Source organism: Pseudorca crassidens, chromosome 5 (assembly GCF_039906515.1).
Source record: "Pseudorca crassidens isolate mPseCra1 chromosome 5, mPseCra1.hap1, whole genome shotgun sequence".
NCBI lineage: Eukaryota > Metazoa > Chordata > Mammalia > Artiodactyla > Delphinidae > Pseudorca > Pseudorca crassidens.
In genome coordinates, this window is record NC_090300.1 from 120577828 (window position 1) to 120594908 (window position 17081).

At 35.1% G+C, this 17081-nt stretch overlaps 1 protein-coding gene and 1 long non-coding RNA gene across 6 annotated transcripts in view; one reads left to right on the forward strand and one right to left on the reverse strand.

The window, feature by feature from the left end:
* Positions 1 to 17081, forward strand: part of LOC137225332 (uncharacterized) — a 195385-nt gene that overhangs the window by 129115 nt on the left and 49189 nt on the right. The window lies entirely within an intron of this gene.
* Positions 1 to 17081, reverse strand: part of SAMSN1 (SAM domain, SH3 domain and nuclear localization signals 1) — a 455109-nt gene that overhangs the window by 34270 nt on the left and 403758 nt on the right. Inside the window, exon 1 of one of the 3 annotated variants that reach the window (XM_067739227.1) lies at positions 14422 to 14582. The exons of the other annotated variants lie outside the window; for them this stretch is intronic. Within the exon in view, the coding sequence (XP_067595328.1) occupies positions 14422 to 14478 (57 nt within the window). The 5' untranslated portion in view covers positions 14479 to 14582. Of the gene's footprint in view, positions 1 to 14421; positions 14583 to 17081 lie in introns of those variants that run through there. 3 annotated transcript variants of the gene reach the window in all.

Sequence of the window (17081 nt, forward strand, 5' to 3'; positions counted from 1 at the left end):
TCACTTGATATTACTAGGTATCAACTCTTACAAAATCCTATAGAATAAAAAGGAAATGCAAAACTTTAAAAAATGTGACCATGATCAGGCTATCTTGAACCTCTCAGCTTCTTGTTTTACCTATTGTAAAACTTCTGCTGGCTTACTCAGTCCTGTATTATTATTATAGCACTGACTTTCTATTCCTTCTCTCTCTTTTTCTAACTACTAAACTAAACAAGTATACTAAGTGGTGCCTCTTGATCCTCCTGGAATTGTTTCATTATACCATCCTTCCTTGAAATCTTCAAGAATTCCCTTAGGGAACCCAATTTTGCAGCTTCTCTAATTTACAGTAGCTTCTCTGCCTGCCTTCAGGCTGGAAGGCGTATATGCCAACAAAAATCTCTCTCTGCTTATGGCCTCTTACCCCTGAGGATCTGTTTTGATCATGCCTTCTGAACCTTCCACCTGCACTGTTGGAAACCGGTATTTGCTCACTGCTGTCTTTGGGGAGTTTGGACACATAATGCAAAATGTAATATATTTACCACACACACATTCTTTCAGCCTTCACATCTGCTCAATTCTTTTCCCAAATTTCTGTTGTAGGCATTTATCTTCATTACCGCTATGCAACTATGTGCTTATAACCCCATTCCTGAGTCAACGAAATAACAACTTTCAGCTCTTTAGTTCCCAAATTCTTGCCTCTCCAATCATCTAAAGACGTCACAACACTGGACTCCTTTCCCTAAAATACCAATTCTCATCATTCCATTCATCTCAAAATGTAAAGCTTGCTCCACATTGGTTTCTTGGCCCCTGAGAGCTTGCTTTATGCCGAGTGATTTATCTATAATTATTTCATTAAACAAATACAACCCCCCCTCTGAGATGGTTATTGATTCCTTCAGTTTACAGATGAGGAAAACTGAGGCTCAGAGAGTTTAAGTGACTCTTCTTTAGTTAACAAAATGAAGTCCAAACTTAGCATGCTGCACATTCATGATTCCCCATGGATTCAGGTAGTGCTAGTCAATCTGATTAAGCAGAACTTCTGACACTTCTTGCTGGCCAGTATGGACACACTCGTTTATGTTTCTAAGCTGTTGCTCACGCTGTTTTTCTCTCAAGGAAAGTTCTTCCGCTCTTCTTCCTCCTACTCAAATCCAGCCCATTCTTCAAGGGCAGGATCAAGTCCTACCTTGTCTATGAGACCACTTGCCGACACCTCATCATTTTAGCACACATTGATTGCCACCGATCTTAAGTGATGTAGGCCTATAGAAAAAATCCTACAGTTGGGAGCCTTGGGAAAATCACAACAGATGAAAAATCCCACATATTTCTCTTCAAGTTAAACGACAAAAACCATACATTTCACAGTTACACAAAAGTAAATTATAACTTAGTCACGTTATAGTCAAAGCAAACAATTTGCTGATGTTTACTTAAGGAGCATAATGTTTTACATTATGCAATTCAGTGTAAATATACTAAGGGGCTTCTATGGCTAAACTTTGTGCTTGGGATCAGGGCTGTCTGTATGAATAAGAATCCATCCTGGAGGAATTTACACTCTATTGGTGGCATCAATCACAGAATTCCAATCTATAAGAGCTAAATAGAGCCATATTCAGATGAATGGTATACAAATATAGAAGCAATTACTAAGAGCAGATTATATTTACACACACAATAAATTAAAAATGTATACTAGATGTCAGCTTGGAAATTTATATTCATCATTATTTATACTTGTACTGACTACTTAATACATGAAAGGCATTTTGTATGCATATGTCTATATCTATATTATTGATAGTCTAAAGAAAGACAGTAAAATGATCACAGATTTTGGACATGAAATTAGCTGAAATCAATACAATTTGAATTTGCTTAACCATCTTCAAAAATTATTTACTGTAAGAGATTGTGTAGTTATTGACTGAGGGACTACTTAGAAATTGCCAAATCTAAAGAGGATAATTGCTAAAATGATGATTAAAGTAATAAAAATACAATGAACCACACACTGTGTATTAAAAGGAGCACTGGATGACAAAAAAATGTGTCTTAATAATTATCTCCCGGGGCTTCCCTGGTGGCGCAGTGGTTGAGAGTCCGCCTGCCGATGCAGGGGACACAGGTTCGTGCCCCGGTCCAGGAACATCCCACATGTTGCGGAGCGGCTGGGCCCGTGAGCCATGGCCGCTGAGCCTGCACGTCTGGAGCCTGTGCTCCGCAACGGGAGAGGCCACAACAATGAGGCCCGAGTACTGCAAAAAAAAAAAAAAATATATATATATATATATATATCTCCCGAACTCTTCAAGGGAGAGAAAGAAAGATTGTTTCTAGTGAACATAATCATTTGGGGGCACTAGAGAAGTGTTGTGTATTCACAAGAATATATCACTAGGATTTCCCATTGTCTGGATGGACTATCTTTCGAAACCAGAATAAGTGGAACTTTTCAATTCTTTGCACCAGCATGGATGGGTTGTTAAGACCTTCATGGAGAGCTGTGTTGAAAAGCGTTCCAATGCCACTTTCGGGCTGAGAGTTAGAGATCATGATTAACCATGTCCACCAAGGTTACACAAGATGGTCTGTGTTTTAGGGAAGATGGTGGGGAGGGGAATGAGGAATTACAGGTAACATACTTTATGCATTTACCATACCTATTCAATGATAAGTAATTTCTGTGAGCAAATTTCCATTACTAATTTTGTTTCCTAGGCACCTTGATAGAGAGAATGCAGTATGAAAAATGGATGATTCAGATTTCCAGTTACAAGAAATATGTATAATCCTCCCATAAATTTAGAAATTAACTTTCTATTATGTACTTATTAGAGTTTTTCTACTTATAGCCAAATATTCAATAATATTTTAACTATAGTCACGACATTGTCAACTATTTTAATCCTATAATCTTCAAAAACACATAAGTCTGCATAAGTAATTCTCCAGAGTAGCATATGGCTAACAAAAGAAGATAATATTGAATATCATGGTTAAGGAAGGCAGCAGTTATTTAAGAGAAGAATGACTTTGAAGTAGTAATCATAGCAGGCCTTACTACATTGATCATAATCTTAATGGTCAATGGGCTGGTTTTCTCAATAAAGGCCATAATCTACTATTTGTTCTACCTACTAATGAAATTATATCATATGTATTATGCATAGTATCATTAATCTAAAAGACAAACTATTAAAGAAATGAAAGAGAGGTTATGCCTATTCAACTTTATCATCAAAGAGATTTGTAAAAAGCAAGAGTAACTTTTTATCATCTAAATTAAACTGAACATTCTCTTTCGGGTTTTAGATTTAAGCCTTTTCTCCTTTTCAGTAGTCAGAGAGAGAAAAAGTCTTGAAAATTTTTTCTTAGTTGACATGTGGTAGAAGAATGTACAGTACCTATAAGTCCATGAAGATACTTATTCACGTACTTAGTAGTTGAGTATGTTGACTCAAACTTTAGGATCTTGAGAAATTTCCTAACCAAGTTTACCAGTCAAATGTTTCTACCACTAAATCCAATTACTCCAGTTTTAAAAATAAAATAAAATCTTCACAAAGAGGCCAGAATTCATAGTACCCATTGCTTTGAAATCTTAGTTAAATAAAGGAGTGAAAATAAAGTTGGGAAAATAGAATCCATTTAATACACTTTCCCATCAAATTCTCTGGAACAAAAACTCTCCTTTACCTCCGTTAGTCTGCCATGTGCACCACATTCACTTGGTCTCTGGGTACATAATGACCTCTAACATTCTCCCCAAGGGATAGTCCAGTCATGCAGTGATCTCCTTGAACACAGGTAATGACAAACAACAAGCTAATTCTCAAAAAGGTTTTTTTTTAAAGTCATTTTTACTACTTTTAAATGAGTGTGTTTGATGCATGATTTTGGTCCCCCTGATTAATGGTCACCGCCAGCCCAGCTTCTGGAATTGTAATGTTTCTGTGAGCTTCCCTCCAGCAGAGCTCGACCATTAATCCAGTGGCATATGTCAGCTCAGCAGAGCAAGGTCACTCTTCTGCTTCAAGGGGAACCTTTTTAGAAATAATAAAACTGACAGAAAGTTCTTTTTTGCATGTTTTATGCCACCTGAGGTTGAGTGCTGCAGTTAATATCATAAAGCTTATAAACATTCCCATCTCAGGCAGCACCCGCTGACACTATGCTTAGGAATTTAAACTATTTTTTCTTAGTAAGAACAGACATGTTTATGTGGGGCAAATATACAGTATGTAATCCTGAACAAGGAAAGAATAAGTAGAAAAAAAATAGTTGTAAGTTCATGCTAGGATATTTGGAAGAGATGTTTGGGTTCTATAACTTCTTCATTGTCAATTACATCTATTTTCCTTTCATTGTATTTGGATTTGGCTCTAAAAATATTTTAGTCTATTGAGGAGTTAATAGTGGTTTGAAATGTAATAGTAGTGGTAGAAATGAACTCAGTTTATGACAATTCCTAAACCTACAATATATGTCTGATAATTGTAGAACATTTATCTTTGAAGGAATTTTATTTTTAAAATTATGAAGCTTTGTTTCATTGGTAATGGGTACTTTAAAATTGGTAAATAATTATAGTGAGATATTCATAAGCTTAAAGTAATTTGAAATTTGTAGATGGCTTAGTTTAGAAAAGATGATGGCTGTATAATAACTCACAATATAAAGAATATATACCCATAAGCATTACAAAATTTATATATCAAATTATTTATTATTACTGTTAATTAAAAAATCAAAGTTGCCTAGCTAAAACCATGTGAATATTCAGAAAAAATTTTAATCAAATATTCAGACCAATGACATATCACTATATATTATGATATTGATATAAGGTAAATCTGTCTTGAATCTTATTCCAGGAATTTAAATTGTTAAAATTATGAAAAACATAGAAAAGAAACTTCATTGTTTAGCTGTCTTTATTTTATGAATATAGAGAAAAGGTGGGGTCAGGTGGCAACTTAAGCCAGTCTTTCCAAGAAGCCAGTTCCTTGGTTGGGTCTCCATGTCCAATGTCAAGCCCTCACATTGACAGGTACAAGAACTTTATTTTTCAAGCTTGCAGAACTAAACAACTCCAAGGGGGACTGACTCATAAACTAAACTGTTAGGCTACCAAAAATGGCAATACCAAGTATTGGTTAGGTATGAGAAATTCAACTGCCAAGAAGAATGCATATTCTTGTTGACTGATCAAAGAAATGTCTCCCCTAGAGACATGGGATGCAAAGTCATTGCTGGAAGTTTGTTTGATTAGTATAGTAGAGTCACAGAAAAGTGAATTAGGTTGTATTAAAGGCTAGAGACACGAAGTTATAATAGCCTGAACTTAGTTCACCTAAGTGAGCAAGTCTGCTGAGCCTAATGGAATATTTGCTTTTGTTGATACAGATTGTTCTGCAGACTCAATGGCAAATTTCTACTCTCCACATCCTTTCTAACCTCCCTGAAAGCAACTCTTTGCAAATGCTTTTTTTTTCCCTTCAGACAGATTACATTACAATTTTTGATTATTGTTTTGTCCCATTACATTCTAAGAACGGTTACTTTGTTTTATATGGGTGTTGCCCAGATCTTTATCAGTGACACATTTACAAACTATGTCTTGGAGTAGAGTACTACTTTAGATGACTTATATTATCCATTAGTCATTACACAAGTATTGTGCATATGTTGAGGAAACACGACTATGTTCCATATTATAAATATTTTTGATGGTAGCCAAAGTGTAATAGAGGGCACATGGAGTCTGAAAGTTAGACAGAGTTCAATACCCTTTGTTCCCCCCCCAAAATTGCAGGGATACAAATATGAATTAGATGCATCCCCTGTTCTTGATGGTAACTCCATTTGGGAGGACATATTAGAATAAACTATGCTAAAAGAAACAATAGAGGTATTGAACAAGTACTATTAAACTAGAAAGGAGGGAGAGATTATTAATCAAACATGTACCATGTGCTAGGGAATTTACATATGGTAATTAACTTAATTCTCACATCAATCCTATGTGACGTGCCTTAACATATCCCCTTCTTCAGATAAGCACAAGAAACTCAAAAGATGTTTAACAAAATGTTCAACATCTCATAGTTAAGAAATATCAAAATAAGACCTCAAACCCAATCTATAAGACTTTAGTTCATATTTCCTCCTGCTCTGCCAGAATGCCCTCTAATGCACTGCCTTGGGTTAACTGGTGGAGGCTTTCTTGAGGGAATGAGAGTCCAGTGAGGTATTAAAAAATAAGTTCATGAATTGAGAAAAATGGGCAAAGGTATTCTAGGGTAAGAGAGGCACAAACAGGAAAGAATGAGAGTGGTCAGAGCCACTGAAAGCTGAGAGTTGGATACACAAAGAGAGACACCAGGTTATGTGCACAGAGGGGCAACAAAGTTAAAGGGCAGCAAGTGGTGGCCAACTGCCAGCCAGAAAGAAGCCTAGACAGATCCTTCCCTATGGCCCTCAAAGGAAACCAATTCTGCCGCATCTTGATCTTGGACTTCCAAACACCAGAACTGTGAGAAAATAAATTTCTGTTCTCTATGCCACTGAGTCTATGGTATTTTGTTACAGAAGCCCTAGAAAACTAATACAGACTTAGGTGAAAACTTCCAAAACTCTTTAAGTGAGGGGAGAAAGGGGACATGGCCAGCTGTGTTGACAAATGGCTCTCTATCTATAGAAGAATCATTTTGTCTACCACCAGAGACAGCTTAAAACCCTCTTCTATTCTTATTAATCAATTCTTAATGGAGGACATTTTTGTTCTCTACTAAGAAGCTAATTATGAATGTCTTGTTTCCAAAAGTTCACCTAAGTCCTTAACACTAGAAAGGAAGAGAAATGGATCAGTTTGGGAATGCTAAATTTGGAAACACAGCTATGTAGAGTATGGACTTAATTCCATTATTAAAAAGAAACCACACAATCTGCAGGGATAATGAAGCCATTTATCTCCTAAGCAAGGTAAGGAAAGTTTAAAGAGATAAGTGTGTCATTAAATTGATTTTTAACAAATCCAGTGCATTGGTAGTCAAGGTAATGACTTTATACCTTCCTATAGGATGTAATACCCACATTTACAAGGGGAGTCTACACTTCCGTCATTTCTCTCAACCATTTGTCTCCAGAACTTTCTATGTATCATCTGGGCACTGTGGTTTTTTCAGATATAGCCGTCTATTTGGTACTAACCCTTTGCTACTTGCTTGAAATAAAACTTGATTACAGATTCATGTTCTATAAAATGGGATGGCTAGAGTGAATTGATACTTTGTTTGAAGATAATTTTTCAAGGCTAAAATTATTTACCTCTTTCAAACAATTCAACAAGGTGAAATAAGCAAATTATTAGTTCATCTATTCTGATTCAAGGTACCCCAGAAATGAAAATTAAATTCAATAGAAAATTGTATTTTGAAGAAAGAGGTAGAATCTTTTGGGAAGTGGCATATCAGTATGGGGGTAATTTTCTGGTGGCTGGGAGCAGAGGGATGAGGGCATTTCTCCTTGAAGTGTGGGCACCAGCTGGAAGAAAGAACAGTGCAGAGCAGGGGCAGCCTTTCTCTTTACCGCATTTAGAGCCCATGTGGTAAGTTCCTTTCTTATATATCCAGATGTATACAGTATGTACAAATAAATCCCAAATTCAACATCTTCTCAACATCCACCTGTCACTTCCCTTGTCTGAGCCACCATTATCTCTTTCCTAGTTTCTGTAATAGCTTCCTAAAGGGTCTCCTTTCCCTGCTTCCTCCCTCACTTTCTTCAGTGTATTTGAAACACAAAAGAAAGAATAAACCCACTAAATATAAGCCAGATCCTTCTCTTCCCTTCTCAAAGTCTTTTAATACTAGCTCAAATCCTTATAATGACCTAGAAGGCCCTCTACATCTCTGTGTGACTGCTCTTCCCCTTGTGTATTCTGATCCATTGTTTCTCAAACACACCACGGACACTCCATATATACACTACTATGTATAAAATAGATAATTAATGAGAACCTACTGTATAGCTCAGAGAACTCTACTCAATGCTCTGTGGTGAATTAAATGGGAAGGAAATCCAAAACAGAGGGGCTATATGTATACGTGTAACTGATTCACTTTGCTGTACAGAAGAAACTAACACAACATTGTAAAGCAACTCTGCTCTAATAAAAATTAATTTAAAAAAAATGCTTTTGGTCTTGCTCATCCCTGGGCCTGGAGTAAGATTTCCTCAGCCAAGCTCATGGCCAGCACTTCATTCCCTTCAGGTCCCTTTTTAAATGTCCCATTCTCACCAAGTCTTCCCTGGTTCTTTGTATTTCGTATTCTTCCTTTTCTTCTTAACAATTACCATCACTTAGCCTACTCTGTATTTAACATATTCATCTTGTTTTTTGTCTGTCACCCCCAGTAAATGTAAATCCTATGAGGCCAGGGGTCTTTGTTTTATTCACCACTGTATTCCCAGCATATGGTCTATATTGTTCATAGTAAGCACTCAGTAGATATCTATTGCTTTGAAGAATGAAGGAAGGAAGGAGTGAATTAACTTTTAAGTTCTTTGAAGAGATTAGTAGAAAAAAATATCTCCAGATTGGGAAACTTTAAATGTTATTGATGCTCAGGTACATTCTACATTAGGTAAATTAGAATATTGAAGAAGGAACCCAATCATCAGTATTTCTTAAAGCTCTTCAGTGATTCAAATGTGCAACCTAGGTTGAGAACCATCAATGTAGAAATCATTTCCAAACTTTAAAGTGCTCACAGAGCTCCTGGGTATCTCACTACAATGTATATTCTGAGTTAATAGGCCTGGGGTAGGCCAGAGAATCTGCATTTCTAACAAACACCTGGAATGCCAGTGTTGCTAGTCTATAGGACCACAATGAGTAGCAATACTTAGATCCATATTCAACTCAAACTTGGTGGCCCTGTAATACTTTTTACTGTGGTCTATACTCCATTTTCTTCTGTCTTATGTTATTTGTCTTTAGGTTTGCATTATAATTTACTTTAAATATTTCTTGGAAAACAAATATGACACAAATACTAACTAAATACAGAAGTGAAGAGAACCTTTAGAGAGATTTTTTAGGGGAACGGGGGGGTAATAACCCAAAGTAAAGATAAACATTTATTTATACCCACCATTTTTCTAATGGAAAAAGTGGATTCAAAATATTACTTACATTGTATATCACATACCTTACTTGGAATCACTTTGTTTGAAAAGCCAAAACATTCAACTGAAGAAACATAAATTAAAGTCTGAAAATTATACCCCAGATGATGACGCAAAAAGAAGTAGCAGGGGGGAAACCCACAGGTTTAGAAAAAGAAAAGCCGCCCCGAATAATCTCAAATCAATTTTTTTGCTAGCCATGATATCTTGGACAAAATTTTTCACAGCTACAGTGCTGTTTTCTGTAAATTAGGTGGCGGAGGGAGTTCCATAAACCCCTTGTGCAAGTACTTGGCCTAAAGTAAGCACCGGTTCATATAAATACTTCTTCTCTTTTCTTATACCTGGTTAGATATGAGTTAAAAATGTATCTTAACAGTCTTGATAGGAAAAGCAATGAAGAAAGCTCTTAAATGCCACAACTATGTGTCATCCTTGTCTAGGAGCATAAATTTGCACAGCGGGCAGTGCAGTGAAAACAACTCATAATCAACTCATCACCTCTCATCTTTGCTAGGATCAAATGCAAATGGGAAAGAATGCCACTTCAGTCATTGCTAGTGAAAATTAGCATCTGTGACACTAATGGTGTCTCATTTAGTAGGCACTTTAGATTTTAAGAAATGGTAAAAAAAAAACAAAGAAAAAACTATTTCCAGAGCTGCTATTATATCAGTGTTTCCCTTTAAAATAACAGCGGTATTTGAATCTCCTTTACTCAAAGAAAAACCTGAGTTAAGATTTATTAACACAGATCATTAATCCCAGCCAAATAAAGGTCAACCTGTTCTAATTACAGGAGCAGAGCTTCATCTGTGGTGTCTATTCCTTTTCTATTTTCAAAGTTTCTACCATATTCCCTAACCTGGAACAATGGTCTACTTGTTATGTAACAATGGGACTCTCTAGGGATTCTTGCACAACATTTACTTTATTGGAGTTTTTCTTAAAATAAAACTTAGAAATGATTTATAATTGTATTTACACACATGCATACAAACTTTCTTATGTACACACTAACAGTCTTGCTACCAAGAATAATGAAAATACATAGTACTAGTCAGTATTCATACTTGAACCAGGTTGCACACAGTAGAAGCAAGAAACTTCATTCACTTTCCAAATACTTATTAAGAACTTACTACATTAAAGGTGTTATACTAGATTTAGGAGGGAAATACATGCGTTTAGCTATCTCAGTACTAGGTCATGATTTTTTTGACAATTTGAACATTTGAATGCTAATAAAGTTGTTCTTATTGTTGTTTTACAATTTTAAGTTTTAAAGCTTGGATGGACACCTGGAGGGATTTAATAGGTGGAATTCTGGCATTTAGTCAGAGACAGGAATGGAGGACCTCTAAATTCCTTTCCACCTGACAGAGGCTCTTAAAAATATGCTCTCCCAGTTTTCCTTAAAATTTAACTGGTGATTAAGACAGAAATAGAAATAATATCTACGGTCCCTATGCTTGTAACGGTGGCATAATAATTAAGAACAGGAGTGCAGGAAATTGACATATGTATTTCATACAACAGAGTTTTATTTTTTATCTATGCATCTTTGCTTAAGTTCATTAACCTTCTCTATGCCTTCTCATCTATAAGGCTAAATAAAAGTTATTCTCTCACAGAAATGTTACAAATATTAAATAAATTAATGTACAAAAAGCTCTAAACACAGCCACTGGTACATCATAACCTCACAATAAATATAGCAAACTAAAACATTTTAGTTGGAAAAAGAGTTAAGGAAAATTATGTTCTATAATTTAAAGATTTATTGAGTGTAATGAGATCATATCTTTTGAACTCTGCATACTAGATATGCTTATTTTTTTAATTCACAATCAGTAGTGGGCACTAGTGATGACGAGGTGAAAACAAAATTCAAAAAGGAAAGTACAGTACCTTGCAAGTATGTTAAGAAAGGCTATTTTTGATTGAGTAATCTAAATGTAGAATACTTAATCATTTATCAAAAAGAAATTTATCAAATATCTTTCTTAATTTGGAATTTACTAATACGCCATAGAGAGTTCTGAGACATGAATTATAACAGTTTCCCTTATGGAATATTTCTCATCTCTCCTTTTTAACCTACACTATGAATCTCTTATAATAAATATGAATGCTATTTGTCCTATTTATGAGCTATTTGAAGGAAAGAACCCATACCAAAAATGGAGAAACAGAGGAGAATAAAAGGTGAAAAAGAAAACATATTAATAAATTATAGATGGTAAAATGATATTTTAATGGGTTCTGATTTTTTTTTTGATTCATGGATATCTTTATTGATAAGTCTTGTGAATATAAGAAAATAATAAATTATTTTGTATATGGACTTATAAAATCTATTGCTACATTTTATATCCATGAATGTTTTGAAATTTCTTACAACCACAGGACATATTTAAAAATACTAATAACAAAGTCCTTCTCCATTTACTTACTTTTTCAAATGAACAGTTTTGTAACTTTTATTTAAGGAATAACATTAGGTATAATATTCACTCACCATTTGAATTGGGTATTAGGTCACCTGAACTACAACCCACAGAAGTTAACATGAGCTGCATGACTAAATAATAGTCACCTCATTTTTAATGTTGTTGCTTCTTACCTACTTTAGCATTTACAGTTAAAAAGCAAGGAAATCTCTCTCAGAAATTTTGAAAGAGTATAGCACAAGGAATGTATGTTTCCAGGTCAAGAGATGTGAATGATTGTCTGGTATGTAGTCAATTAGTGTAGACGGAGATTCCCTACATTTCAGACTGATTTCTTGATGGGCCTATTCTATCTTTCTAGACACAGGCCCTATGTTCCCTTCTAGTAGATGAAGGGATTTGCAGTCCTCACTCTACTAGCCATTTATTTGTAGGAATCTCTGCCATCTCTTAAGGATTTGGCTCTTTTTCCATAAAATACACAAAGAAAATTACCCAGTAAAATAAATGTGAATTAAAGCAAAGTTGTTTCTAACACATAATTATAATAATTGGAAAAATATCACCTCCATATTAAAAGGAAAGGATTTAGTTGATCTGGAAGGTATGAACATGTGAATATACATTCACATAGCTCTTTAAATTCATATAAAATGAAACCATCCATCTAAAGGAAACAGGAATTCATTCATAGCAAAAGTTAATGTTTCCGGTGTGACTATTTTCTGTGATATATTTTGTTACCAGATGTATATTTTATCAAATATATTTTTACATTTATGAATAAGTAAGTCAGTAAGATGAACAATATACCACTTCTATTACAATAGTTCCTACACTTAAGGCAAATGATGATCATAGACTAAAGTATCATTTTGAAAATTGTTCAATGACATAAATATGATAGTAGTTCACTACATAATAGAGTTCTTATGAGATACTCTAACTTTAAATTTTAAATACTTGGAGGGAAACCACTGCTTCATATTAATTTTTGTGATCTCCTTAAAACTTACTACTGTCAACTCAATATTGGTTGTGTTTAATCAAGCAAATTTTATGTAAAAATAATCTTGAACAGAAAGGTAAGTAATGCTTTTAAAAACTTTGTTGTATTCTTTGGGAAATGTTACCTTGAATTTTTATTTTATTAAGGAAAAAGAAATCATGCTATGTTATCCAGCTGTATTTTTGGTTTTTCTTTGTGGTACGCGGGCCTCTCACTGTTGTGGCCTCTCCTGTTGGCGGAGCACAGGCTACGGACGCGCAGGCTCAGCGGCCATGGCTCACGGGCCCAGCCGCTCCGCGGCATGTGGGATCTTCCCGGACCGGGGCACGAACCCTTGTCCCCCACATCGGCAGGCGGACTCTCAACCACTGCACCACCAGGGAAGCCCCCAGCTGTATTTTTAACTAGAGATGCTTGCCTACCCTTTATCAGATTTTTGTGTCAGAAAGAATTAATATTGAAAATCATTTATTCTTAGTTTTCAAAGACTGGCAATCATTTATTTTCAGTTTTATTCAGAGAGGTTGTGTGGTAACTTGCAAAGAGTTATAAAACATAGACCATTGTTCAATGTCACAACAATTCAAAAGTTCACAATCAATTCCCAACTCCTTTTTCTCTGAATGGTGCCTAGCAAATAAAGGTCAATAATTGATAATAAATCAGTCCTCTAGGGCTTCCCTGGTGGCGCAGTGATTGAGAGTCCGCCTGCCAATGCAGGGGACACGGGTTCGTGCCCCGGTCCGGGAAGATCCCACATGCCGTGGAGCGACTGGGCCCGTGAGCCATGGCCGCTGAGCCTGCGCGTCCGGAGCCTGTGCTCTGCAACAGGAGAGGCCACAACAGTGAGAGGCCCGCGTACCACAAAAAAAAAAAAAAAAAAAAATCAGTCCTCTAAAAAGACACCTGAACTCAGTTATTGTTTATTCACAAGCAGATTTAAATTGTTATTTACCTAAGAAACTCAAAAAATGTACAGGTTTTGGAAAACTTCTCTGACACCAGTATTTCACAGATATTTTCTTTTATGTTATTAATGAAACTAATTTATAGTTCTACAATAGAATCTAAACTTTGTTATCTCATATCCTACTTTTTAACTAGTAATTATTTTCAATACAAAGAGTAGGGTAACATTTCAAATAGAACCAATTTGTCAAATCTATAAATTTATGGGGTTTTGATGTTTCCCAAACACAACCCAGTCCTCTCTCTAGTAGTGGAGTTAGTTCAAGAGAGAGAGAGTAGAAAAAATAACCTCTACAACAAGCTATCATATTTTAGTCTGAAAAAATGAAAAAAATTAAATATTTAATCAAAACACCTCCATTTTACAACCTCATAATTAAATATATTATGAAGAGCTGAGAATGCAAGAGATAAAATGCACTTGGTAGATTGTTAAATAGACCTTGACACCTTTATAGTTATTAAAAATGTACACCAAGGTTTCATAATATCAGCCTTTCAAAAAGAGACCACCAAAATGATTTCCATGAAGTTGACAATACAAGCTCAAAGTTCAGTTACAGATGTAAATAATCAAATATGCCCTATAAGATAAAATTACAGAGACAATTATTGTCAGGTATTATTTAACACCTAAACTTAACTTAGCAATTCAATTTTTTCCATATTTGCCATGAGGGTTTCAACCCTATGGTTGAATTGATTTATGACTGACAGATAAGAACAATGTGTGTGCGTGTGTATTCTATTAAACATGTTGGTTTTGTCCAACTATGTATGAAATTACCTTACCTTTGGTTTTTGATGTTTCTCCTTCTCTGAAACATTGGATGGTTTTCTCTTCAGCATTTTGGATTCAGACTACTCCGAGTGAGTGCACTTTCTGTTGTTACAGAAACAACTGAAGACGGTCAGCAGTATGTTATCTATGATGTAGAGCCACAGATAAGTTTGAGCCTAGTAACCTGCCACTTCCTCTTTTGGTCAGGATATGACTTCACATATACACGGGTGAAGTTTTTTTTGGTTTTTTTTTAACGGTAATTCTTTGGTAACTCTTTAACGTTCTGTTCCTGCTGTATTCTACGAGGTAGATTCCTAAATCTCACATTTTGACATGCCTGCGTTTACAAGGGCCGTGAAGATTTCCAAATAAAGTGCATTTTTTCAGTTGATACAAAAATAAAAATCTATAACACATTCCACAGAAATGAGAAAAGAAAAAGAAAACATCTGAGCCAATAAATGAAACAAAACTTGAAATGTGAGCTTTTTAGTATTTAAAAATGAAGAGGATACTCAAGGTAGTCAATTTTGCTTCCTAGGTAAACTTTATTGGAAGACATAATAAACTAGACTTTAAACAATACTAATCCTATTTAAAGCATGTATGCACATTAAAAAAATAGAGTATGGATGAAATTCATATTAATAGGAATATGAATCCAGAATTAAATGATTATGCATATTGTTACTTTTGTAAAGTTCTGATTAATATGGAAATCAATTAAACAGTCCCTCAATTAACCAGATGTCCTTCTGCTACAAACTTCTTTGTCATATGCTGATAGTTGCTGTTAGAGTGGTGATCCAATGGATCAATGGTACCTTCAAATGAAGCATCCCAAGTCCTTATTTAACGGGCCTGGAAGAGAGCTAATAAGGCTTAGAAAGACTTTCCCTATCAAACTAAAGGGTTTAACATTTTTATTATAATGTCAAAACCAACATAGGAAGTAAAAGCAAGAAGTTCAAGATTTCTTATTAATTAGTGATTTACCAAAGGGAGACTGGTAAAATGTCTGAAATTCCACTTCTATTAAAACCGGCTTGTAAAGGAAATCAACTTAGATTTTGTTTATAAAACCCCTGGGGTGAAAAACAGTGGTATCATATTCTTAACGAGCAGCTTCTCTACAAATCAGCTGACTCTATTTCTCAGTCTTTCCTCATACCTCTAAGACCCTACTCTCTGAAACCCAGCTCTAGTTTCCAAATTTCACTGATTCATTTAACGAATATTAAATTGAGCGTCTGTTGTGTGCTGTCTGACAATATATCGAGCCTCCTGACTAGCTAAAAATAGTTTATGTTCTATAGCAGAATTGAAGGAATACACTTGTCAAGATTATGGTTAATATGCTTCTTCTACTGGATATTAAGAGCGGAATTATATTTTTCAAGAATTATCAGGCTGGTATTTTCAAAATAATGACACAGAGGGTAACCAGGCTGGTATTTTCAAAATAATGCCACAGAGGATAACACTAAAAAACCTGAGGACTCTGAGGTTGGGTAATTCCCTAGAAGTATGCTTCCTTTCAGACTTTCTATTGGGGCTTAAGTTACGGCAGTGATCTAAGCAAAATTTTTTTCATTTCTTCAGAAATTGAAAGTCATGAAAAAAGTATTTCTTAACTGAAACATTTGCAACCTCTGTGGCCCCATTTCTTCACCTCTGAGTAGAAATTTAATTCAATTTTAGACTTCAGGCAATAACATGGGAATGATAATGTGCTAATCACATGTTAGGGTTTTGGTGAGAATAAAAGGAAATGCCAATAAAGAATGTACTTATTTAAGAAATGTTTTATGTCAAGAAATGTTCATGGATTTCAAACAGTTATGTTTGGGATAATGTTTGCTATAGATTGTATTTCTATAATCACAAGTAAAGAATAGAGAACACTCACATTCATGGTGACCACAGCTGGACTATATGCCGCTTTTAAAAGTATTGCACTCAAGCGGCTTGTAGAAAAATCTCAATTTATGATCTCTAGGCCTTTTTACCATCATTAATACTGTAAGAAATATTTAAAATGTAAATAAAGCTTGAAATTTTTTCCCTCAGAATTAAAGATGGGAAAAGCAATTTTCCAACTTTCTCTTATACTCGAGAAAGATGTTTTCCAGAGATTAAAAACAGGTGTGACGTTTGAGGTGCTATTACAATCTGTATTAAACATATTGGTCCTCGGAAAATCTCAGGTGACAGAGTAGCAAATGCTGTGATCGATTATCTCCTATTCTGTGGAAGTCTGGTGCTATCAAGATATTTAATGAATGACCCAGAGTGATATAGCAAATTCTAAAGTCAAAGGTATATAGAACAGGAATGAGGTAGAAAGTCAGTATTGAGCACACAAATTCCCTGTCATGATGGAACCACGAAGCCACATGTTGCTTAAGACATGTTCTCAAACAGGGAAATTGCAAAAGAGCAAAGTCTCATTGCTTTGTTTTCACACATTACCTTAATGGTCTTAACACAGGCAAGGTGAAAAAAGGCTGGGACTTCGTGGCATATATGTCGGTTACAATTTCTGCATCATAGTGGGTAAGGCAACATTTTAAAGAAATTGCAAACAAATGACAGCTATTGGGGTGTATTTTATGAGAAAGTAAAGTGAGACATAAAAGAGTTGTTTCAGCAGTCCAATAAATATTTA